This window comes from Anopheles stephensi, chromosome 3, assembly GCF_013141755.1.
Source record: "Anopheles stephensi strain Indian chromosome 3, UCI_ANSTEP_V1.0, whole genome shotgun sequence".
NCBI lineage: Eukaryota > Metazoa > Arthropoda > Insecta > Diptera > Culicidae > Anopheles > Anopheles stephensi.
The window spans coordinates 29,210,058-29,236,978 of NC_050203.1; the positions used below are offsets into that span (position 1 = coordinate 29,210,058).

General features: G+C 41.7%; 1 protein-coding gene across 2 annotated transcripts in view; it reads right to left on the reverse strand.

Moving 5' to 3' along the window:
- The window catches only part of LOC118509360 (SCY1-like protein 2), a 105,400-nt gene that overhangs the window by 78,215 nt on the left and 264 nt on the right, over positions 1 to 26,921 (reverse strand). For both annotated transcript variants that reach the window (XM_036049882.1, XM_036049883.1), the window contains exons 2-3: positions 25,271 to 25,802; positions 10,495 to 11,576 (exon numbers count right to left, since the gene is read on the reverse strand). In XM_036049882.1, coding sequence (XP_035905775.1) covers positions 10,495 to 10,671 — 177 coding nt within the window. In that variant the 5' untranslated portion in view covers positions 10,672 to 11,576; positions 25,271 to 25,802. The remainder of the gene's footprint in view (positions 1 to 10,494; positions 11,577 to 25,270; positions 25,803 to 26,921) is intronic.

A 26,921-nucleotide genomic window follows, 5' to 3' on the forward strand; every position in this document is an offset into this window, starting at 1 on the left:
TTAATTAAATGGTAGTAAGAGTCTTATGAAGTTAGTCTTAAGATCACTTGAGTACCTTCTTGTCTTGTGAATTCTCTTCTTGTCTGTGTGGGTAGCGTCTTTGAGTTTATTTTGATTTCTGGACTGGACTGGATTTCAATTATAGATTTATTTTTCAAATTTTCAATTATACGTAATTTTGTATACGAGATTTATGTTAGCATAGATTGAGATTTGTTTAGTTTATAATTTTCCAACATATAGTGCTAAAATAAATTAAACTAATAAAAGCTTTACCTATCCCTACTGACCAGTAAGGATTTATTTTAATTTTAAAATCTCAAGGAAATCAAAATAAATAAGAGTGAAAAACATCAACATTAAGGCGCAAAACAGATTATACGGCCGAATAACGGAGAACGAAAAGGAGATATTCAAGACAATAACCTCTGTGCAGCTATTTAACCTTTTACAAATTTTGCCATAAACAGTCAGTGTTTTTGTCTTGTTTTAGAAATTGGGGCAATGGAGTCGAGCCAAGGCGTCACGAGTCATACGCTTCGCTAGATAGGTTCAAGCCGTTTGATCACGGATCATGGATTCTATACAACTTTCTTAAATTCTACACTCAACTGCACAAACTACGTTGAAGGGAATTTATGCGTAACGTATCACTAAAACCTTTGGTCATTTGATTGATGATTCTTAGAGTCAGTGATGTCTTCTCATGGTGCTTCGAGAAATTGAATTTATAGTCTCAAATTGTACCAAAATCAGAATCCTTCAGAATTCTTCGACATACACAGATAAAATAGTTCATAAGAAAAGGTATCCTAAGGTGAGTAAAGGATACATCAACACTTATCAACCCAGGTTGTCACAATCAACAACACCTCTATGCAAGGGTTAATCCATACTCCTGTACGCCATTACTAGACATTGGAGTTCAAAAGGGGAAGTCTAATTTTATGCAGGCTTTTGCAGGATTAAATTGCCAAGATCAATGATTGCAAAGAGATGACCTTAAAAACTGACAGTAAAAATCCTTTGTTATCAATATTACTGGTCGATTTAAGGAAAATTAAAAAATAAATTAAACACCATTCATTTCTCCCCATGAAATCTTTCACACCTAACATTACACATTTGCTGTGTAAAATAACACCTAACATTTACATATTCAACAGCATAATGTATCACTGCCAGAGAACGAAAGCACAACCAGCAACAGCTAACTTTATCAGCAAACTTAATCGTGTAGCAAATACCTTACCCTTACTATTCTAATGCCAACGACGATGCGAGTCAAGATTAGTACTTCCGAGAATTTCGAGGGTTATGAAATATAAAAGCGTCCAGCGTACGGTAAGCCAAAAGTCCCGAAAGCTTCGGCGTCCTTTCTCTAAATGAGGTAAATGGATTTTCACCGTTTTACTAATACACAAACCCCTCCGAGTGCAATCCGTCAGGCGTCGTACCCTTCCCAACAAACCCGCTCGAAAGTCCTTCAACAACGACGCATGGATGAAGCCGCAGTTATCCCGTACAGCATCAACATATACCCATCATCATCATCATCATCATCGTCGTCTGTCGGTTTTATCCTACCATCAGCATCATTATTATCATCCCGTAGCACCCGTGCAGAGTATTTGGGATCAGCAATCATTCCCATCATTCCCATTTCGAAGGTAAATTGACATAACCTTTTTGGGGGTTATTCGAGAGACGGGTGGATTTTTTTTTGGTTATTTGAAGCCGGTTTTGCAGCTTGAAGCATCCCGGCGAACCCCGGTATCTCTATGTCTGTCATGGTTTTGTGTGAAGTGTCTTTTTCTCCCAGCTTTCCCACCCTGACCATTCCCGAACGAGCTTGTCCCGGGGGTTGTACCGGTGCAAAAGTTTCTGTATGGGTGTACCCTCACCCAAACCGTGTGTACCCTTCAAAGCGTCTAGGAACATAAGGAAGAAAAAGAAATACTAATACACCATAAGAAGACGACTGCATGACTGAACCACTCTTCAGTGGCCATCTTTTCATCTTCTGCACGGTTGATCATGAGTTTTATTTTTGGTCTTTCTGTTTTTTTCTTCTTCGTCAACCTTCCGTAAGTCAAAGTGGGTTCCGAATTAAAAATATATTCCGTCGGTAAAGATCACAGAAGGAAAGGTGGATGGCGAGCGGTGCGAAGGACACGGCGTAAAGAAAATAGACCAGGATCAATTACACAAATTTAGCTGATGTTGAAACCACCATCGCCGACGTAACGGTGGTCGCGACAGTAAATACAGAAATGAGCTGGTATTTGGTGTTTGGTTTCCATTTGCCCGGGTTCCATTTAGTTCGGTCGAGGTAATGAAATGAGCAGCAACGAGAGTGACTTTGATGAAAATGCGATGAACCGGATGGGCGAGTTGTTTTAGGATGTGAGCGCTTTTGAAGCGGGACCGAAAGCCGTACACCATTTTGCGGATAATTTTTCTTTTCTCGCAACTGATGCTACGGAGAACGATCTTAAAAGAAAACATTGGAAGCGCCACTGGGAACAGCTGCTGGGCCGTGCTTGTAAAGCAAAGTACAAAATTATGTGAAATGAGATTATACTCTTAAGATTAATTATCGTTTCATTAACATTTTGCACTCCCTGAACATCGAACAGAAAACTCTCTCTCTCTCTCTCCTGCTCAGCACACAATTTCCCGCTTTCTTTGGGACGTAATCAATATCCTGTAGGTGTGGTTCAATTACTATAGCTTTGATAAATTGGATATTTAACTTCGGCGCTACGGTGCGTGGGGTACGGGCAGCAACCGAACTACAATTGATCGAAGATTACACAGATCATCGGAGTGGCGGAGTGATACAGGAACTGCCAAGACACAGGCACAGATTGACGGCATTGATGGCGAAATTGCAAACTGAAGGCAGAACAATTAATTCAGCAGTAGAGCAGCGGTAAGGTGGAATACACGACGGGTAGCAGGTGGCATCGTAGGAATTATGTTCCTACCTGTTAGTTAATTGGTTTGGTTGATGGTTTTCATGGTTTCCGAGAAGCGGGCTGCTTTATAACAATGCAGTTTTTCGGAGAGTTTTCCGGAGCTGGAACACTCTTGAGTGGGCAAGCTTTTGAAGTGGATCAATCAAACGAAGCAAAGCGTGTTTGAATTAGTTCTGCTGATTGAACGGACGTCACTGAGAGAGAACAAAGTCTGACGTCCGAATGATTCTTGATCATTTTTTACGAATAATACGGCCAATCGTACCTCATTTGAGTATTTTGGTAACATATCGAAATTGTTTGACTTATGTTAGAAGGAATGTGATCACTATTATTTTTCAAACTAGGCCTTCAATTTATGTCTGAAGATAAGCAAAGACAGACCAAAGAAGAATTTTAAGAAGATAGTCTAGCAATTCTTTGTCTTTTGGCTAGTTTTCCATGCGTGGTAGGCACGATGTGTCGTAGGATTATCCTAGTAAAAGGTGTTTGCTCGCCATAATTTAACCGCACTCTTCTTAATGATTTGGTTTTACTTACCAATGCAATGGTTTGTGTTTACTATGACATCAAAATACTTAAACTATCCAATGACCTGGGTCGACCTACAACCCTACAAAACAGCAACCCTTTACAACAGTTTCCACATATCATTTCTCCTGAAGTTTCTGCAGAGTAGTACACTCCTCTCCAACATGTGGTAAATAAAAAGTTCAATCGGTCTAGAGTTGATAAGCGCACTTTAATGAAAACCTGGTTAAAATACAAAAAAAAAACTTGATTGCTTGCCATTTTATCATTTTATTAAACTATACCAATCATTTCAGGCTGAATTTTCTATCCATTTCAAATGATGCGGCAGCCCAGGTATCTGTTTGGCTTGCAACAATCGAACTATCTGCACTCTTTTTTATCTGTTTTAGCCATGTAGTACCCGATTAGGTGTAGAAATAGATGAGTTGAAAAATAATGACGATCGTGCAGTTCTAGGCCAATCAGTCGTTCTTAAATTGGCTTAAATTTAATTGGTAATTGTTCGATTTTTAGGTGTCCGGATTTTCACTTGAGTCACTGTACAAAGAACATAAATGTAATAAAAGTCTGCTTACATTTTTCTTCCAGTATGCTTTCTTTCACTATGCTCCTTAGCTCTCCTTTAGAACTGACAACTAAGCTAGCCACTAGCAAGCGCCAAAAAAATTAACTTTAGTTGTAGAAAGTTTACTTTATTTATTTATTTGCACTTTTGGGATGTTCTAAGCAAATGTCTTCTTAGGCCAGGAAAGAACAAGAAAGGAATGAAGAATGATCTTAAAATGATCTTTTTGAAATTATACAGCAAATCAAATAAACAGCTAAACATATTCAACTGTAATAAAAACTTAGCTTGTAATACTATAAATTTTAAATAATGTATGCAAACAATTCACTATTCCATTTTGTACCTTTCCTGTTAAATTGAAATCAATTCGCCGCGACACAAACGCCGATAATCCATCAACATCATGGTTGTTCGCAAGCCAATTCCAAATCGTTTTTGCGGTCGCATTGATCTATTCCGGTAACTGTTGAACTGGTTTAATCGAATATTGACCTAAAGCAAAACACAAACAAACCTCCAAATCTATTACGCTGCCCTTCGGAAACTGAAAGCCACCGAAAATTTACGGCACGGGGCAATTCCCAGACGAGTGAGAGAGAAAGAGCGCGTGAACAAAATTTAGTCTAGGGGCGGTTACGCCCAACCTGACAGCACCTGCCAAAACCAATAGCATGGTAATGGGTGACGGGATCCGGTATGACCGCGGCCCGACGATGATGAACGGAACTAATACACTTTGATTTTACCGGTTCGTTAGAAATTGTTTAGTTAAAAGTTTTCCCATTTTCTGAGGGATTTCTAGGTCGGCTGTTGGCGATTGTTGCCATTGTGCCGATTGTTGTACCGTGCAGAGGTGTCAGGGCTACCGCCACCAGCTTTCGGGTCGTCTGGTCTGGGTGCACGAGCAACCACGAGACCAGGTTGTACAGCAACGGGAACATTTTATCGGTCGGGCCATAAGTTTTAATTGACTTTACCCGAGCGTTTGTGCCGTTACCGTTTCGCGCATCCCGGTTAGTTGGTGCCTCGTACCATCCCCAACTACTGCTCCCGTCCACTAAAGGTGGTCATCCGTAGTTCGCTTTCTCTATCTGTGTGTGTGTGTGTGTGTCTGTGTGTATTTGCTGTAAGCACCAACCGAAAGAATATGACAGCACCGTTGGCTGGATTTCGCCCCCGACTGCAACAAGAAACTAGTGAACCAATATTTTGCATTAAAAATTAGGAGAAAGTTACTGGGCGTCGCTGGGATGAGTCTATGAGGGCTATTACATTTTCTCTAATGCGTTTTTGCAGCACCGGAGCACCGTTCCGTGCGATGGTCGTGTTCCAATGGCGACAGACAGACTTTCTTTGTCAAAGTTTTTGTGTGCGTGTGGATCGCGAGGAACGGGCACACCGAGACAGGGAAAGTTAGTCTCGAACTCTAACTTTCTCTCAATGCGCACTATAATGTCACTTAAAGGAACTGAGTTGATTAATTTGATCATCATGTTGCTATGATAATTTAGCATTATAATCATGTTTGAATAAAAATTAGCTTTAAAATTGGCAAAGTGTCTTGCGTTTAATTTGAATTGGAATTAGTGGCATAAATTACTCATATTCTTGTTTTCAAGATATTCAAAATTCTTGTTTTCTTTGTGACTTAGTTTTGCTTGTGTTCATATAAAACTACTTGGGTAAGAGCAAGTTCTGATGAGTATGTTATTAGGATGAATGGTGGGTAGAGTTTGTGTTGTAACGATTATGGACTTATAATTCGAATTCTTCTTTTCGAGATTCTAGAGGCATAGATAGCGGTAATCATACTTCAACCACAATTCTTGGAATAACTCGCATGGCAGATAAGTCTACTTTGAACCTCATGCTCCACATTTTCTTTGAACATGATTGAAATATGATGAGCAAACATGCTCGATTAGTACGGCTTTCCGTCAATACGGCGTCAAGCCGTCCAACTAGAAATATAAATAAAATATATAGTACGGCTTTCCAGAAAACTTTTGGCAGTGTTTTACATGCGATTCTTGAAAGCAAATCCATGGTTTTTGAAACAAAAACGAGCCTAGTTCAGTGGTTGTCTTTCTGAAGACTCCAAATTATCTCGATTATCGATTGCTTCTTTCACCTTGAATCCTTGGAAGGTCTTGTTCTTTAGAAATAAGGATTCACATCAGTTTGATTTGGATGATCAGTGGATTAACATATCCGTTAAAATTTTGATTAAAAACCTAAGCGAATAATTAAAGAAAATGTATCACAGAAGATGCAGAAGATTGCATTAATTATTTTAATTTCATAAATCGATGGAGGCGCTTGGTAGCTTGTAGATTTAGAGCTATATTTGATTGTTGAGATGTTGGCATGTAATGAATTAAATGAGTTTATCAGAAAAAAATCTGTTTACTTCATAAATATATAAATCTGTTTATTATAATGAAACATTTCTTGTTCATGATAATACTTTCTTCTATAAAAAATAATAAAACTAAATAGAGTAATCTGAAAACGTTGTGATTGTTTTTAAAATATTTTTTTTTAGTATAAAGTTAAAATATTGAACTCAAAAAAGCGAATGCACCTTAATGCTTCATAATCCATTCCTACCACACATGTGCGGAGAAATACGGATTAAAATGGTTTCGTTCTCCACATACCAGAAATGCGCTTTCTTCATCTGTAACTGACAGCGAGCAAATTCCGTTCGCAAACTCCGCGCAAACCAATTGCAATTGGTCGTGCTCGTGAACAACTCGCCATCGACACCTGAACACCGTTGTCACACCCTGTCGATACTTTATTTTGGTCGCCCAAAAATTGGTTTCTGGTGAAGTTTTCCAATTCCGAAGCCACACTATTGATTGCTAATAAAAAATTGAACAAGAATCAGCCAAAGAGCAGCGTTCCGATTAAACTTTGGCGAAAGGGAAAAGCGTCGGAGCTTGTGAGTGCGTCCTGAGTGCGCCGGATAAGAAAAGGGCTGCCAGTGAAGGCATCCTCGGCATACCCTTGGGATATTTCCATTTCATTTGCAGTCTGGCAGAGTGTGTTCCTGCAATTGGTTGTTGAAACGATGAGAAGTACCGGCGGATGGAGTGGCAGACCTGGCGTTTAGCTGCTTTCTTTTATTTGGGTACGAAGCGAACGATTCAAACGAAGACCAAGGCGCGATGACGATGGCAATGATGGTGATGATGGTGATGGTTAACCTGAGGTTTGACTTGTGAGCTTTCATGCATAAGTGCGATTGAAGCTGAGCTTCTGGCAGTGCGCCCTCCAATGGGAAGATGAGAATTTCCGCTTGCCGTCCTTTAAAGTTTGAGAATTTTTATTGAATTCCCGCTACTAGTCTCCGCACATCGCACGACATCGATCGAATCGCACTTCTTTGTGTACGCTGAGGATGCTGTATTTTTAGACAAGCTTTCTGTGCGTTTGACCGAGCTTTTCCTGGAGCTGTTCGACAGCAGGCACGCGTTTGTTTGCGTTTTATTGTTTTTAATACCAACAACCACATGAAAGGAAGAAAAACGCCGCACAAAGCTCGAAAGCAAACGATCCACAGATGGCAATTTAATTAGCTACAGTGAAATGCGATCAGGCACGCAAACCATCGCAATTATGATGATGCTGGCGTCTTCCGAGGCGCAACTAGCTACCCTCCTCGAACGTCACCTTGTGAAAGCGGAAGAAAAAGAAACCCGGCCACCTGCCGACACACAGAAACACTGGAAATTGAGGACGAGTTGTTCGCGTTTCGGTTGATGTTTGTCTTCTGCGTTGCTGGAGAGCAGAAACGTGCGAGAGTGTGCGTGTATGTGTGTTGGAGTTTATATTTCTTCCAAGAAGTTTCAACATCTGACGAATGGACTGCCTGTGTCCCGGGCCTTAAGAACTGCGCATAACAGAACACCATAAACACATGCCCGGGAGGTTTTTGCGAGGTGGTAAAGGGAGGGACGATGCGATGAGGAGCATGTGCGGTGATGAATGGTAAATTGTTAATCTTCCACGTTTGGCTTTTTTCAAGGCAGGTAGTACGGGGTAAGCCGAGGGAAATGCCGAGCCGGGCAGTATGTTTGTTCCGTTTCGGCTTTTTCCCTCCGAATTCACTGACAGCGTGGCATAAATCAGACCTTCTTTCCTGGCACACACACTCGCACGGTGAATATGTTTGGTCTAGGGACACACACAAAAAAAAAACGCACACCGTTACCATGCTCCGGACGATATGCTGACTTGCTTTCGGCACAACCTGTGGCGTGTCAGTTGCACGGAGGTAATGCCCCCGGAATGGCGAATGTGGCTGTCAGGTAAGGTACCAGCTGACTGGGACGAAACATGTCGTGATGGAATCACACACAAAAATAGAGTTGTTTTTAGAGGCACGTTTGCGTCTTGGTTGTTTGTTCCTTTCGCTTCTCGTCTTTGCTCGCGACAAAAGAAAAATAAGCAAAAAACTTTTTCCACTCCGGTGGAACCTCTCGGACAGAGACGGAGCCGTGGGCAACCGTTTTCCTCAAAAGTGCTCAACTTGCTTTCGTTATTTAGTTAGCTGTTCTTTGTTGCTTCAAACGGGCGTTTTGGTTTTTTTTACCTAAAACTCGGGCAACCCAATCAACGACCGGCACACACCAGGTGCCTTTGCACAGAGAGCGAAGTTTTTTAGCTTTTCGCCGCATAAAGTTGATGCCATATGTATGCAGCGCCGTGTTGTCACTCGCACAGTTACTTACAGTTACAACGGCAAAAAACCAAGCCTCCAAATGCACACGCACATACAAACAACTCTACTGTTTCGCTTTATCGCATCGCTTGGGGACGACATATTCACCACCGGCCAAAAGTGAAGTCCTTGCGCCTAATAAAGGGCACACTGATGAAGGTGGAAGTTTGTCTCTGTCCGACTGCACCACCCAGTGTGAGTAATAAATCTGTCACGAAGTTTAGCCGAGCTGCGACACCTCACGGGATGGGGCGTGAGTGGGTGTGTATTGGTGTGTGGATCTACTGGGTTGGTTTGTTGTGACACCCGAAATTGAATTTTCTTGTGAGTGTATGTGGGTGAGTTAAAAAGTAGGTATCTGGGGCAGAGGACGACTGTGTAACCGCTACCTTCGGTTTGGTTAGTTATTATTTATTGCTTCATTAAGCGTAATGCGAGCACGTACACGTGTGGCACTGGGCCACAGTTGCTAATGAATAGTTCAAAAATAGCGTAAAACCACTTGATTATCCTAGTGCATTGGTGGCGAGGTGTGGATTAAGGATTAGGTAATTTAGCATTCTTATGATTAGCAGTTACAGTTATAATAAAACGATGGTATTTTCGGTTTAAGAATATTCAGCCTGCAAAACTGATTAAATTTTGTAAGAAATAAATAAGACATGGCGAATTTTATGTCCACATCCTTCAGAATCTTCCAGCTAGTATATTTAGCCATTGTTGACATTTGGAACAGTAAATTATTTTATTTAATTTTTTTAAATCTTCATGTATGTAAACCTTTCATACGATTCCACTGGCAAAGCTAGCCACCGACGGAAGCAACAAATTTTTGTTTCTATTCATAAGGGATGTCCTGGCCTTATTGCTGGAAGTAAATGCTGGTGTTGAGAAAAAGTCGAAGCATTTTTTTCCGAAAAAATCAAACAGAAAAAAGATATTTTTCATGATTCTTTGACAAGGTCTGCTCACGATACCAAAGCTCAAAAAATGATTATTTTTTTGTCTCTTTTAAGGCAATTCGTTTTTATTTTAAAGACTTGTTGCAAAAACTGCATTTAGTCGATAAGCAGTTGTGAACTGTACCATTTAAATACATTTTAATATAAACTTAATGCAAAGTAAGTATTGCAATGAGAAGCTAGACGTGTTATAAAATTCAAAATTCTAAAATTATTAAAAGACTTTAGTTGGCTGGTAATGTTAGGAATGAGACACTGGACAACCACGAATAAAAAAATCTTATTGAGGTAGCGAATTGATTCACACAGCTGGTAAGCCTTTATCATGTGAAAAATAACAATAAATGTCAAAAGGTTTAGCCAATAATTGGTTGAAGTGAGACGCCAATTTTTGTTTAAGAAAATACAAATATTGAGGATCCTGTAATATCGATGGAGGCGCATGGTGGCTGACGCAAACCATACATAGGAGGTATGGTTTGGTACTATGTACTACAGCAAGGTCATCCTCGATTTTGATAGTTTTTGACGAAGACATAAATAAACAATTTTTTAACAACTTCTCTGACAATACTATCCACGCTGATCGATATGACGCTCGCACTACGAAAAGCTGTATGTTTCCCATAATACCCAAAAGGTAAATTTAACTTCCCACCTAAAACCATCGTTTGCATAGCATAAATAAATGAAAATAAAACCCCGTCCACCGGCACTTACCTTGCCATCCGTTTTCCGGTAGCCCTCGTGTATCTTCCAGATCAGTTCCGGCCCGGCGCAGGCGACCTGTTTTCCAATTTCAAAGTACTGCGTGATCGGATTGTTGTCGTAGGGGTTTTGGGGTGGCGCACTGGTGGTCGCACTTTTGAACTTGGAAAACATGGTCGCGGCCGGCATAACATTTAATTGAAATAGCGGAATGTTGACTGCTTGCTGGTACACCGCTGGCGACAACCGTCGAACGTCGTATGAGAAACCGTGCCGGCGAGCTTGATCTCTCCCGGCCTGGCAGGCCTATATCCGCACGTGCAGCTGGTTTTTCTCTTTTTCGGTGGGTACCGTCTATACCGACGCCGGAGCAAAATTTCGTCCGGGGCCGGGGAAACTTACTGCGGGTGAACAGCGAAGGTCAGCACCGTATGTACAGGGAGCGATGTTTTGTTTTAATTTCGGTTGTCTCACGCCGTCAGGTGTGTGTGTGGTAGGACGAATGCTCCTTGGCCCCGAAGGATTCCTTGTGGCTCGATTTTGTAAAAGTTGCTCCTGCCTCAATCAACCGGCCAGCCCTACGGATCCCGGATCCTATTTTGCATTTCCCGCCGGACGTACGTATGGAGTCGTCAATGTGAACCGCCGGCTCGTTCCAGGTTCGTACATCGAGCAACCGGCCGAGGGTATGATTAATGTCGAGCCTGAATCATCATTCCACCTCAAGGCTCATTATCCCTTTTTTCGGGCCAAATCGAGTCGGCGTAAACGCGCTGTCGGGATTTTGATTGGGAGAGGTGTATAAAAATGGAAACACGGCCCAACACGATTGAAAGGGTACGCGAGCGATACCTTTCGGTCGGTACGTTCCACCAGACCTTCGTATTAAGTTAGAATCGGTAACGTTGTGCTGTAGCTCTTCTCGAAACGGATGCTTTCGATGCTTTAAATAGCACCGTGGTACTGTGCGAAGGGATGCCCTTTTTAACTTGTTTTTTCCCTAGCTGCCACCGTTGGAATGGGATGACGGAGCGAAATGTTGTGCACTAATGCCGAACGTGTTGACCTTCCGCTGATGAGTGGTGATGAAGAATCTGCGAGAGAGGGGAAAAAACAGACGAGTAAGAAAAACCGGAAGGAAAAGTTATCAAATGAAATTTGATTGCGATGCAAACGAATAAACAAGCGGTCCAAATGGATTTGGAAGTGTTTGTAATTAGTCCCACAGTATGCAAATAGTATGCTGAAATTTTTTTTTTGCTGTTGCCCTTCAGCCTTAATCGGGAGTTTGAATAATTATCCACAAACGTTAGGTAATATTAAGCAAATGTGAATGTTTTTTAAAGTATTCATTAATTCATTTTTTTTTTTTAAATTGGTCACTTGAATCTATATCAGAGATTTATTTATATTTCCATCATTTAATATTTGTTACAATATCATAGCATAACATAAAATCTGTAGATTTCTATAAGATTTAAGTAAAAAAAAACTTAGAGCTCTTCTTTTCCTTTGTTTCCTTTACAACCTCCAAAGGCTTGCCGGTGAATGGCTTCTTGTGCCGTTGAAATGATGAATTTTACGCGCAGCTGGACAATCATTTCTGCGTACTGAAAAGCGGTAAAGATACGATTTGAACCCTTTTCCTGCTGTGTGAAGACCAGCACCGCTTTTGCCTCAGCCACCATAACACCTTTAAGTTCTTGTTTTCTTAATTAAATTAGTTGGAGCAAAGGTTTTCTTTTTGTAGGAACAAGAATATTATGAATTGCTCCTGATCCTTAAAATACATAAGACAAACGTGCTACAAGACCACAAAAGTCGTTCAAAACTTCATCATGATCTGGGTACAAAACTGCATGAAGAATGAAAAGTTAGCTTCGAAAACAATTTAAACGTTAAGTTACTCGCAAGGGTGCTTGAAATTCTCTAAGTCTCGCCCAAGAGGGATTGAAGGACTTTTTTTCTTTGAATTTCTTTGATTGAGGGATGGAGGAACCGCAATAAGAACGAGGTGTAGCGGATTAGATTGCTCAGGGTCCTCTGACCTGGTCATGTCAGGAGAATGGCATCGAATGACCCATCCCATACAGCTCTTTTAGAGCATCCACATGGACAGAAGAGGCGTGGAAGGTCTAAATTGAGATGAAGTGATGTCGTTGATACATCTGTCAGAATGATATAAGGGCAATTTCGAATATTTCTGGAGCAGGCGATGACCGCAAAACGATTCAAACACTTGCTTAAAGCTATTTAAAGAGGTACAGATTTTGTCTATAGAACCATTAACGACTGTAGACGCGAAATGGTAGGCAATACGAATTAAATATTTAGAATATTACTTATTGTTTTGAGTAAGAGCAAAAGTTCACTCAGTTTAAGTAGAAGTTATTCTTGCCATTGTTACAATTACCACAGAAAATTCGGCAAGACAACCCGTTGCCACAAGTGCGACAGCCCTGGCTGCCCGAAGACAGAGGGAGAGAGAGGATGTATGTGCGAGATAGATTGGAGAGATGGAATGGAGAAGGGAGATCATTTTGAGCGAGCACCATCCAACTTAGTAGTTATCTTATCGATGCTATGGTGAGACAGGACAGGATATTGGCAACAATATCATCATTATTATCCAAAACTTGCCAGCATTCAAGAAGAGAAAAGTCCGTCCCTTATCCCACAGCTCGATCTAAACTACCGCAAGCTGTTTTGAAATCTAAAAACACTATCTCTTGATAAAATCTGTAGCAAGTGGGTTGGCCATACCGTAGGAGCACAGTTTTTAGCATCCACGTCTCCTAAATTCCCTTTCTCAAATCACATTACTGTCAGCTGATGCACCGTTAATAAAGACGTCTCAAGCTGTCAGACAGCATTCGAAATTCAAACGAACAGCATAAAAGAAAATCTTCATCATCTTCATGGTCATCATGGAAAACCAGTTTAAAATAAAGAAATCAAAAAAGGTTCCTGCAGCATCCCATTAGCAAAAATGGCTTCAACCTGAAGTCTTTAAAAACCCCGGCGCAACTATCTCACCGTGTCAGCGACCAGCGTTCAGTTTGATAAACGATATTAATGTTTCGTTATTAAAATGTCCTCAACGCGCACTTTTCCTTGTTTTGCTTTTCTTCTCTGCCACAAAATCGGTACGATAACCTGCCATTAGTCGGGTGCCGGATTAGCCCCGGTATCAATAAACTGATTAAACAAATCCTTCTTCATTAGCGTCAGCAGCGGTGTGTCCTTGGAATAACGCACACAGCACAAGCGGTGCGGGCCGTGTGGCTAGCCAAGAGCAACAAGTTCGTCCCCGCTTTGCCCACAATAATTGACAGCTGGGTAGCGTGGAAAGGGAGAAAACCCGAGCAAAGAAAAAACAAAAAGACGCACGATCAGGTATAACGATGTGGATAAAACGCGTTCGTTTAAAAAATGACGCTATACCTGTCCGAGCAGTCGACGGTGGCGTTTTGCGGATCCAAACCCGAACGCCATACTTCGGATTTTTTCCACGCCCGTAGGGGTTTTGTTGGGTCGTTGTTGTTTTGTTTTCTTTTTTTGCGTTATCGCTCGCTTTTCGTTTCGGGAGGATACCAGATTTTCCCACCCTTTTATCGATATTTTTCACCATCTCAATCGAGCGCAAATTGATTTCCTCTCCACTGGGGCAAGCTTTGTACGGATTTTGCCAGCCACCAAGCTTCCTGGACCAGGCAGGTGGGTTTGTTAAAAGGACTCTTTTCTTTTTCCTGTCGAATTTCAACAACCTTCCTTCTGCTCGAAGCGGATAAGAGCGCTGTCAATGGTCCGTCCCCAGGCGTAGCGCAGAGGCACGGATGAGAAACAACAGATTAAAGCCGTTTATTAAAATTTTATGAATCTATTTCACCGTGCGGTTGTGCCGGTGTCCTTGGGTATGGTAAGGATTTAACGATTCTTTTTTATATATTTCTTAAAGACGACGCCAAAGTCAATCCACGTCTTCTTTATCGGGACGAAAGGCTATGGGAAAGCGATAGAAATGAGTGTCTGGTTGTCTGTTGTTACGCCGTTTTCGTTGGAAAAATCATGACAGTGTCGGGTACAAGCCGCTCCCGGTATCAGATGGTTCCACGGGGAATGGATTGTAAAGGTTTTATCACACTTTTCTTTTGAAAAGATTCTTGCGCGGGGGATTTTTTCGGCGTGTTCTTAAGCTCGTTTGCCGATCGGATCGGGGAAGATGTTGGTGGTTCTCCAGTGCAGGGTTGCTTGATGCTTTGTAGATTGGCAATTTTTGTTAGCAGTTTTATTGTTAAAAATGTGGCAGTAAATCGATTTTTAGTGTTCCTTATTATATAGAGTTTAGTTTACTTGTGTCGTTATGTTCGAGGTCATCCCTATGCTGTGATATTTTTGACTAGCTTTATTAATGGAGAGTAACGAATACCGTTCGGATCTTCCCTCCATACTATCCAACTGTGCATGTAGCGAATCAGAAATGGCAAGCACAATCCTCTTGATGTTGAAAAGCTACAGTAAAAGCAGAACAATCTCGTTTTTTTTGAGGCACAACAACCTCGAGAGGTCTCGGTTTGCCATTGCTGGCTTTCTGTGACTCGATTTTACCCGTATCTAGATTTGTCCCGCAGGAAAGCCAGTCCTTCTAACGGGGGGATGGTCTAGATGAGATTTGATTCCTAGTCACCAAGGTCAAGGTTTCACCCAATGAAAAAAGTACTCAACATTATGCGGTGAAGAAGGCCATCTATCCGTCAAAACATAAAGAAACTAATCATTCTTTTCACAGAAGTTTGAAAAAATGTTAAAATATTTATTTATTTATTATTTATTTATTAATTATTACGGACTGATAAAAATATTTATTTAGTGTCATGATTTTTTTAATAACCTAACAGGGCAATTCAAAAACGAGGAAAGTAAAACTTTTCATAAAGTATTCAAACCAAAGAAAAATATTATAAACACAAATAAGATAAGGATTACAACCAAATAAAAACACAACAACACTCCAATCTATCCGACCGTAACCCTGTCACCGAGCAACGTGACAGGAATCATCGATACGGCTCGAACTCGACTTTATTCTCGGAAAAGCTTTATCCTTTTGTTTTGTGGCGCTTCTGCCGTGTACTTTCTGCCATCGGTTTGATGTTTGTCAAACATATTTGCCTACAGCGAATGCCGGCGAAGCCCGCGAGCAAATACGCAGAAAAGGAAAAGAGCCAGGCGTGAGTGCTGCGTGTACTGAGTCCATGGGCTGACTGTTTTTGTCTACTTCTACACCACGCGTGTTTGCATAAAACATGCAAACTCAGCCGAAATAAATCAGCCGATCGATCATTTTACGTTTCGGTTACCACCGGTGATAGCGGCGTTTCTGTTCCGATGCTTTCCTGCAGCACCAACCCGACCGCACGCACTGTCACCGTTCCAAAATTAAACCGCACAGTGTTGGGACAGAAAAACGAAGCTTTAATGTGTCGTTCTTGTGCATTTGTTGCGAACTAGGGAGTTAGTGATCTGTTTTTCCTTTTGGATCCGTTTTTTGTGTGCCCCTTTTCAAGAGTCGGCTGTGGGTATAGGCCAGCTGATGTGCGTGTGTAAATTTCACGAGTCAAAAACCATCGGAAGCAAGCGGGAAGAACGCGACGGACGGGAGGCTCCCACTTTGCGTTAAGAGATAGACTCATGAAAAATTCAGCAGTCCAACCGATGTGTCGAGAGAGGGTTTTCGAGGGGCTCTTTTTTTCGTTGTTGATCCGATGCTAATGGCAACCGGTAGCATGCCGGTTTGCGATGGGGACATCGTATTAAGGGAGCGGTTTGTAGACTATTTGGAGATAACAGAATCCCAACGGGATCCTTTGCTGCATGTAGTCGTTGGCACTAACAACGTTGTGACGAAAGCTCACTTATTATGACTGTGAGCGACGGTGTTCATTAAAAATGCAGCTGGGTGTAATTATAAATTACTAATGCAAGCAAGAAGGAGAAAACCCCGTTAAATGACCATTTCGGGGTGGTATTTTATTGTATTAAAGTAGAGAGACTAAAGAGCCCTGGCTACAGGTTTATTTGCGAATCTTCTTTAAAGGCTACATGGAATTCTGTCAGGCCGGGAAACATATCACAGACGAGGTTTCGCTTGACTTCAGGCAATCCTTTCCGTCAGTATATCACAATTATCGAGCACATATTATATGTCTAAACTACCGTGAAAAATTGAGTTAAGAAGCAAACGTTGGTCCTATTTTCTCGAAAGGCTCCCGTTTAATGCTTTTATCAGAAGCCGCCATCATGAAGGCGTACAGTTTGAAACTGAAAACTAGACATTAACAGCAACAAATCTGACGTATATGTAGAATAAATTGTTTACGAAGCACATCATCCACATTCGCTCCGAAAACCCAAGACAGCTCCTCGAGTTAAGACGTTTGACGTTGAGTGGATGCAGGACTAGGCTTCGAAGACGAAACTCGCGCATCTGGCTGGTTAGATTTATGACCACGGCGTCACCACCACCTCCACCTCCACCTCCATCACCACGCAGGACATCACTTCGGCATACCTTCGGTCACCATTACCATTCGCGCGCAGACTAAGAGATTGGCCGCTGAATAAATCATGCACTCCTCACTTGGCGGGTACCCGTTTTCCAAACATCTACCAAATATTGCTGTCCCGTAGGCAGGGTGCGCTGGCCGCACATCGAAGCAAAACCGCAGCTGACTGGTTTTTGACACAGACATGATAGACGCATGACGGCACGGAGAAGCCAAACGCGTTAGTCAAGGTCCATGAAACCACCGCACGTACGTGTGTGTGTGTGATGGTCCGTGCTTGTGTTTTCGCTGCCATATTCATCTTCTATCCCTTGCTGCGTACATGTGAAAACATGCGTGTTGCAAAACCGAACGCTCGGTTAGCCACAGCTGCCACCGCCGGTTCGGGTTCTGCGGTTCCCTGCGCTCCGTGATCCACCCGTGGCCAAAAATAGGCTGCTTAAGCTAACGCTGGCTGGCACGGTGCAGTGTAGAGCTCCATCAAAGTGGTAATTATTTGCCTCACCGCCACGAGGAACGTTCAGTGGACGGTGAACAGGGAGATGCCCAAACTCAACGGTATTATATTCTCGGACCAAAGTCTGTAGGCCGATCGACAGGGAAAGGCAGCGATCGGATATGAGGGACGAACAAATGAGAATGTTCGTGGATGGTGGACGGTTCACAGGAACGGAAATAGATGAGGACGTTGGTGATATTGTCTTTTTACTGCGCTTGAAACTATGCTAATTACACACCGTGCCACCATTTTTTGCAACGCGGATCTCTGGAAGCTACTCAGCACGGATGTAATGAAAATTTTGTCATTTGTAAATAGCATCGACGACACTCGGTCGATATGAGAGGGCAAGTTTAATCAAACACGGACAGGATTTTGTTCTGGAAGTTCAAAGACAGCACTCCTTGTTACTAGTAATGTGAGGCTTCAATTTAAAATTGTTAAAGTAACAAGAAGAGGTATTGAAAGTTTACTGACGTTTATGTTTAAACTTTTGAGTTCTAAGAAGTTTCAAAAGTCTGTTAACAGTCATGCTGCTTAATTATGAGCAAAACAAAACCCAATTTCTTAATTTAAATTATATGTAGTAACTCCACAAAGAGGTCGGTGAAAATGTTAGTCCTCCCATTGAAAAAACCTCAACACTTTTCACACAAACCACCATCACAGCCATGATGATACGAGCAAATTGATTAACGTCTGAAAGACAAGAACAGAACGGTGTAAAAATTAATTGGCAACATTGTACCGACCTCGTGCTCGTGTTTGACCCTCGTTCGAACACACGAATTCCCCCGTACGATATTGGAACCCACAAAAACCCGTTCTCAACAAGCAGCCAAGCAAATGGTTCAAACCCAACCATACCGTTGTCTTCTCATTTGTCCTCATGACCACATGACTCGCGTGCGCCACTGTCCGCTTCCCAACACCAGCCCACAAAATCCCGAACCAAGCTAAAGCAGCCCATAATGTTCACTTAATTGAGTTCGGTTTTATTTGCTTGACCGGTTGGTTCGCTCTTTTTGTTCCATCCCGGGGACCCGGGCGAGGAGTTCAGTATTTCTTTTTTAACGCATTGTTGCAGGCGTTGAGCGGTGTGTTGGGATAGGGAAGGTACATTTACCGCACACCCCGGAAAAGGTCGTCACCATGGTTGGGGTCTCCCCGTTCAGTCGGGGGTTTCGTCGTCGTAAAGTAAAACAAACGTGATTATATTCACGTTTATTGTGACTATTAGGGCTTGATTGCTGTGTTGCGTGGGCCGGCTGGAGTTTTGGTTCCCGGTTCACCCGGAATGGGAAAATTTTTGGACACCAGCTGTGTGGTGGGTTAGCAGCTGACGGCAAGGCCACCTCTTCCACGCACGATACGATCTACTATTAAAAGTTGTTGCATGGTTTCATTCATTCATAAAGTTTAGTTATGTTCGTTCAAGCCTTTTGGGTCCTTTCCATATGGACCGACAGCGATAAGGAAGTTTCCGTAGTGCGGTACACATTCGGTTTGTCGCTGTCAATTAACAAAATGTTTCACCAAGAACTAGTGGTAAACGGATTTTCCGATGAAGGCATACAGGAAGCGAAATGTCGGAGCGCAAGAATTGTCAGCTGCAATCACAAACGACAAGCCCCACTCAACGATTGTCTCGGTGTGTGATTTATGGCACGATCTATGTTCTTGTCAACACCAACGTTGCGAGATTAATGGCCACCTAATAAATGTTAAACTGTCCTTTATTAAGATTGCAGCAAAAAAAAAGAGAAAGGCGCAAAACTTCATTAATTATCGATAGGAAAACATTTGTGAGCAAAGGGCGACAGAAACAACGGTGAGAGAGAGTTATGCACTGGAAGTACATTGATATGATTTATTAAGTTTCTGATTCTGTTTTCTTCGTTAACCCCTATTCATGATGGAATAAGTATCAAAAAATTTATTACGGTTTTTTTTCACATTTTTTACTATATTTCAAATTATATTAGAAATATTTTGGAAAAAATTCAATCATCTTTAGTCAGTTGAATGAGGATTTAAAGCAATTTAAAGCAATAAAGGAATCCAATAAATTATTATAACATCCTGGTTAGAAAACGGCTGACGGTATTTCCAATTCGGTATTGACGGTATTGACTGTGTTTATCATATGATATCAAAAAAATAATACAAGTCAGGATTAGGTATAATACTTAAATTTACTGATAATATGTTTTTGACGGTCTACTTTTCTTTTCAAGGGCTTTATTCTAATAATTCATTTAGTTTAAAACATTTAAAGTGTTAGATACATTCATACTATTAATTCAACACTATAGTGCAGAACTAATCTAGTTAATTACTTTTAAATTTCTAACTTTTATTCTTTAGCTTAATTTCATCTTTTCGCTCTACAACATTTCATTCTAACATTTAATTTAAGTGTCAACCACCAGGCGTCTCCATCAGTATCGCTCAAAAATTAAAATATAAGAAAAAATATTCCATTTTTTTTGCGATACAGTCATCCCTGATGAGTTTGCGGCTACCAGCTTTTTTTGTTTTCATTTAAAGCAAAAAAGTAAAGAAATAATAATTTATTGTGTTCACACCTTTGAATAAAAAAGGATTAATAGCGTGTTAGTGCCGATAGCATGGAACGAATTTGATGTGGTTTTATCATACATCACGAATCAATCCTTTTTTATACAAAATTCAACAACTTGAAATCTGAAACACAACATAAAAAGCCCAATGCTAGTAACATGAGCATGTGCTCATCAAACCCATTGTCTATCATACCTAGAAGCGAACACTTTTCCACGAATAAAAAGCTTTGAGCGGTGGGTGTGAGGAGCATTTTCTAAATTACATCATGTCACCTGTATTCTCTATCAGGTTCCGGCATCCCACAGAAACAGAAGGCAACAACAACAACAAAATCGACATCGGCAACACCATCTGTCCCCGTTCGGAAAAGAAACAGTGTGATCCCAAATAAACGGTATTCCATTTTGCGTTACCTTTTGTGTCCGCATTTCCATCCATCGTTCCGATGGTTTCCCATTAATTACTGTCAAGTTGCTCAATCCCCCTAGGGTCAACGAGTTTTCCTTCCGTTTTTTTTTTGTTTTGTTTGCTATTTGCTATTACTTTCCCTCCACAGCACCACGCGCTGTGCCATTTGTACAAAAGGCGTTGCAAAAGAGATAGTGAACCACATCGGATTTGTAGAACAAAAGAGGGATAAACGGGTGTGTTGATTCAGCGAGCGATAGGAGGAAGTTTTATACTGCAACACTGTCTGGGCATTTTCATGACTCTATCCAATTTGTAAGTTGATGAATGGAAAGCATTGAATGAATGTTTTATTTGAAAGCTTTTCCATTACACTCGCGCAACATTCGCGTTGGATTCTGCTTGGTTTGAGGGCAGTGTTGATATAAAATGTAAATTAATGAAAGAGACAGTTAAGAATATGTTTGCATACCGGTTGGGACACAACTGGATACAAAAATTGTGCTTTTATGATAAAGCGTTGCAAATTTTGCTTTCTTTTTCATGAAGCAATAACCCTGAACTTACCACATCGGTTATGCAAGCTCTAGCGGAAGATGTTGACTTCGCCATCGAACGGAGCAACTAGTGTGCAAACACAGAAAAAAAAGATGGAAGGAAGAAAGTAAACTGAATGCTTAAAGGATTTCCTCGCTTTGATGGCCATTCGATTCCGGGGCCACTCTCGGGAATACGTTTATTTTCTTTCCCCCGTACCGGAAGCTCCAGCCCATCGACAATGGTAACACGGAAATCGTCAATCCTGCCTTGAACAATCCTCGGGGCTTTACTCCGACACGGGCTGCACTCGACCCGGGGCTTAAAACCGGCCAGCCGTTTTGCTTGCGCCCTGAAGCTTTCTTCCACCTTTCTCTCCCTCCTCTTTCGTCCCCCTTCCTCCACCGGTAGCTGATGGACGAAAACCTTTCCCAGAGCGCGTACCTTCGCACGAGCGTGCGTTTCCGAGGCCAAGCAAATGTGAGATAAAAATAAATCCCCTTTTCAACCGGAAACGGACGTTGGGGAGAGGGTATAGTGTCCGTTGGCCAGCCAGCGGGACCCGCCTGCTGATGCTCGGAGGATGCTGCTATCACTAATCAAATTGGGGGATTTTTAGCGAATCAGTCTGTCGACGTAAAGCACACACACACATACAGACATGGACACCACCATGTGGCATCGGTAAGCTTATCGGATCCGAGAAAAGCGAAGCGAGTCTGGAAGTGTGCCGTACTGATGGTGTACGGCAAGTGGTGGCTTAGATAGTAGCAAGTACACGGCACACGGCCGTAAACGTCGCCAGAAATAGAAAGAATCTTACCGTCGACAGGCTCATGTGGCACGGCTGAGCAAAGCGTAAAGCTGTATCGCAGTGAAAAAGGCAACAGCCAACGACGCAGAAAATGATTACGTTTTAGTTGGGATTATGTTTATTTCCGGCTTCCGGGGGTGGCGGGATAAGATTTGAAGTAGCGTCAAGGTGGACGAGGTGGACGAGCCTTGACCGATCAAGGCTGGTCAAGGGATGCTAATTTTAAAACCGATCCTCTAGTACGCTGCAAATGATGTTGCACAGTTTATTTTAAATCTTTAGACACGACTTCCATTAGCAACATCGAACTAACCGGGTAGGATTATTTCAAACCTTGAAGTTTGGCGTGTATGTGTGAGTGGAAGCCTCGTTTAAAGGTGCCGAATATTGAATCTGGGTTTAAATGTTCAGTTTTTGATCGCTCCATTTTCTCCTGCCTGTCGGAACTGCTAAAGAACAAAGTTAAACAATGAAAACCAAACTCATTCCATGCTCTGCTCGGCTGTGGCTGATAGATAAATTTGCTTTTTAGCCTGGGCGTTTCTAGAAGTTTGCTCCCTGTAGTCGGTTGAGCTTTGTGGTACACGGTTGTCCTCCTACGGTCGTTAAAGAGACTGCTCCGAAGAAAAGTTTTACAGTAGTTTCACACACATGGGATGCTATGGTAGCATTATTCATGTCTTTAATATCGGCCTTACTTTGCTTTTCCGTAAACGATGATATATGTTATGGCTTTACGGTGTAATGGTCTAGTCCCAGCGGTTGCGGAAAATATCTTTGTAACCATTTTTCATTGTATTAATTCAAAACAGTACTACATGGGGAAGTAATAGAATAGATACATTGTAAGATTTAAATAAGCAATGAGCAAGACTTGATAGGAAAGTTCCGTACGTCCAAGATATCGAACACTATTGATGATGTGTCATTACTGAAAGGAATGAATGGTAGAAGGATAATGATTTCTGAGGATAATTAATAGAGATTACAACCCCAGTAGCAATTATGCAATGCGATCTGTAAGCTTTCTCAGGACATGGTACGATGCTAATAACAACATTTCTCAGTATTAAGAGTGAAAATCAAGTCAACCTTCAGCAGATGGACTTGATGTGGAAAAAGCAAGTTGAAAAAACTAATTTCACGTTTTTAAATTTAATCAAACATTATTAAAACAAGAAATATTTTAAAGCTTGTGAACATAAGGTACTATAAAAGATATATGAAAATATTGGTGATACAAATTACTTATTTAGTAAACCATTTATTGAAGGAGACGCCTGGTGTTTAATAAGAATTTGAATAAATTTAAATTTTTGATCTGTTTTCGAGCGTCGAGTTTTAGTGTAAAGAAGTTTGGATGCTGTTATGGAATTGTCACATTGTTTATCAGTCCATCTACTTGGGGCAATAATCCCCTGAAAAAGTGTAAATCATATCCGATTATGTCGAATAACTTTCGTTTGTTGGAAAACCATAGCAGTAGGTCCCATTTATTTTTTTTCATTTAAAAAAGTTAAACATTATTGAAATGCTGAAAAAACAGCGATATAACATAATACACTAAATGAGTTAATTAAGCCACTCATCGATGGAGACGCCTGGTGCCGGTTGTTAATTTAATAAGTTACGATTTTGTCACGCGTATATCGCAACTATTTTGATGCTCGTTTAACGTGTTGAAAGGGAGAAACAGAACATCGGAAAACACTGCTTTATCTGTTCTGCGATGAGTTTATGGCATATATTTCCTATGTTCCCACAGCCCCCATTGGAGTACCAATCTACTCCAGCTGCACTGGACGGATTTCAGCCATGTTAATAAACTGTAGGCTACAAAAAATATTTTAAATCAAGAATGATATGAAATAAATCGTTGTAATTCATAAAACAACAACAAATTGACGATGCCAATTTACTAAGCCGCTTTTCGAAGGGGGCGCCTGGTGTCTGTTGATAGTTTATTGATTGCTTTTTTTCGCGCGTATGCATTTTTAAATTCTTTTTTTCCTATCCTATTCTATCTTATTTCCTATCTTAGCGTTCTTTCTTGTTTATATTCCATTGCATCAGTCTAGAAAATATGGAATTAAATTTTAAGGAGTTGCCTCCTAACCAATTCGAGTACAATTAATTTTACTGCTTTCAAATAAAGAAGCCACAGATTTATTGCGTTCACAATAAACCATTTCAAAGTATTCCCTTTCCGTTTGAACTATACACTTTCAATAAATCCGTGACCTGATTCCCTTCACAATACACATCATTCCAATCACTTCAGACGCTCAAAATTACCAACAGGTTGCTGCCATACTGCTTCACACTGGCAGACAAAAGTTAAGGAAAAGTCATCAGCCAGGCTGGTTGGTTGGTTGGTTGTCTGTCCGATTGTTTCGGAGTCCGGGACTACTCTAATCATCCTATTAGTAAAACATACCGACCCGGGACTAGTTCATTTGGTTGGTTCCCTATCCATTTTTATTTCCGTCCATCCAACGCAAGACACCTGTACAGAGCTGGTGTAAGCAACGCTGCGTCACAACCATTTTACTCTCCGAAAAGCCCGAGCGTAATGTTTGTAAAAGCGAACCACGAAACCTCACACCCAAATACCATCCGCACGTTTCGTCTTTCGAGGCCGCCCAACTACTTCCTGTTGCTCAAGGGTGGTACTCGGGGTGGAAGAACGGGTGTGGGAAACGGGGAGCGGTTGTTTCATTAAAATTTAATTAAAATTTCATAATTCCACCCAACCCGACAGACAATGAGCTACCACCGCATAAGTTCATCGGGTTCATCAGGGAAGTTGGTGAGTCGAAAGCCAGCACACCGTGTTCCGTTCTCACCTTCTACGCGTGGCGTGGTGGAGCCGGGTGAGAGTGTAAGAAGAAAATGAACAGTACTATTTCGGAAAACAGTTTTCCGCGCCCCGGGAACTGGTGGTGTAGCCGGATGGATCAGCAGCACCAGGCAAACCGGACGCGCCGGAAAGTTTCCCTTCCGCTTACTTGGAAGTGTGTCTGTCTGTGTATGTGCTAAAATCTAGGTTTGCTTCCTTCTGGTATGGGTCAGTTTAACAAGACAGCAAATCGGGTAGGGAGGTTCGAAACCCAAAAAAAAAAACACGCCTATTCCTTCAAGCAAATCCATAGATCGGTTGGATGTATCGAGAAAATTGTTTCACAAGAATTATTTGATTCAGTTCATGCGAAAGTGAGCGATGAAAAAGCGAGCTGCAGAAAAAAAAGCCAGCATCTAGGATGACGCAAGCACGCGATGGACGTGAGTTGCTCGGTTTCATCAAACTTTTTCGCACGAACTGTTGCAATCTGCGGTACTTCCAAGCTCCTCCAAAGCCAACAGGGGAATTTAAATTACCTTTTTGTGACAGTTCGGGCTTTTTTTTACTGTGCGTCGCGCGAGCAAATAATTCTCAACATCCACAAGTGCGAAATTAATTACAGCAAATAATTAACTTTTCCATCGCACATTTTCCCACGAACAGGTTGCGGCAACGGTGATAGGTTGCGAGATTGGCGATCGGATAGCCTCCGAAGTTATGTTGCTTTGATGTTATGCGGAAGCTTCCGGAAACTATCCCTCCGGTGTGATTCCGTCGGATGAAACACTTTTTTTCTGCTGCACACACAAACCACTCACTTACTTGCCACTGCACCTTTTAGCCGAAGTAGAACACGGTGTATCGAAACGGTGGAGGGCGAGCAGAAACAAGAAATCACTAACACTGCCGTTGCCTGAATCGTGCGTAACACGAGAACAGAAAGGCAGGCCTCTTTTTATGGCGAGCTAAAACCACAAATCACCACGACACAACGCACCGTTACACGTTTCGCACTCACTCACTCACACTCTCAGCAGCATCAGCAGGGAAAAACCACAAGAACGACGACTGGTGGAGGTCGAAAACCCGAAAAAAGGTAATTAGCTAATTATCATCCAATTTTAATGTTGTCACTTGGTTTCGGCGCGTCGGTCGCGACTAGCAGATGAAAAAATATGAAAGGAAGATGAGCGGAGAGGAAGAAATTTGCTGTCTTTGTGTCACGTTCACGCGCGGGTAAGGAGTTATGCCTCTCAACACTTTTTCCGCTACCTACTGCCGCGAATCCTTTGACACACGCACACGAAAAACTTTTTCACGGAAGCGTTTGATGGCCGCGACCGGAGGAAAAAAAATGGAGGGAAAATTTTTCACCTGTCGTCCCTGACAAGAGGCTGTGCACGCGACACTCTCGAGCACCCGAGCTGCGAGTTTAACCGTGGGAATGACACAATTCCACCAAAAACACAGCGCTATGATCGGTTCCGAGAAGCATTGGGAAGGAAGGAGGAAAACCCCTCCTAAACTTTTCCGAAGAAAACCTTGCCAGTTGTGGTAGGGAAAAATGTTTTCTTGCTTTTTTATTGTTAAATTCCTTACTCCAAATTTCAACCCAAGAGATGAGGAGGTGGTGAAAGAAAGAGGGGTAGATGACAAGTGAGGAAGAAGTGTGTGACAAAATGGTCAAACAGTTGTGCTGATTAATGATGAATGATGGTTTAATCTTTCCCTTTTCTCCCTTGTAGCTTCTTCACCAATGAGCACTTACACACAGACACAACACTCACACTGTAAGTGGAAAATTTGGGAAAGAATTTTCATCCTTTCTTCTCCAGGTGCTCGATAAAATCGATAAATTGTATTACTGTTTTCACGGGAAATGTTCACCCTTATCTGCCTTTTGCTCCTAGTCAAAGCCTGAAACTGAGGATTTTGACACAAGACTTTGCCATAGCTCTTGCCCCGGTGCGGATTATTCTCCAGAGAGCGAAGAAGGAAACACAACGTTCGAACGTTGAGAAATGGTTGTGTCTTGAGGTAGAATTTGTTCTTAAATTTCTTCTAAAGCACAAGCGAGAATTTATTTCAAATCTTCCCCTTTCAAAGCGCACCACCATCCACGACTGGCTTCTTGGATGTGTCAATTAGCATATTTTCGGTGCGGACATTCTTGGAACTGCTCATTAA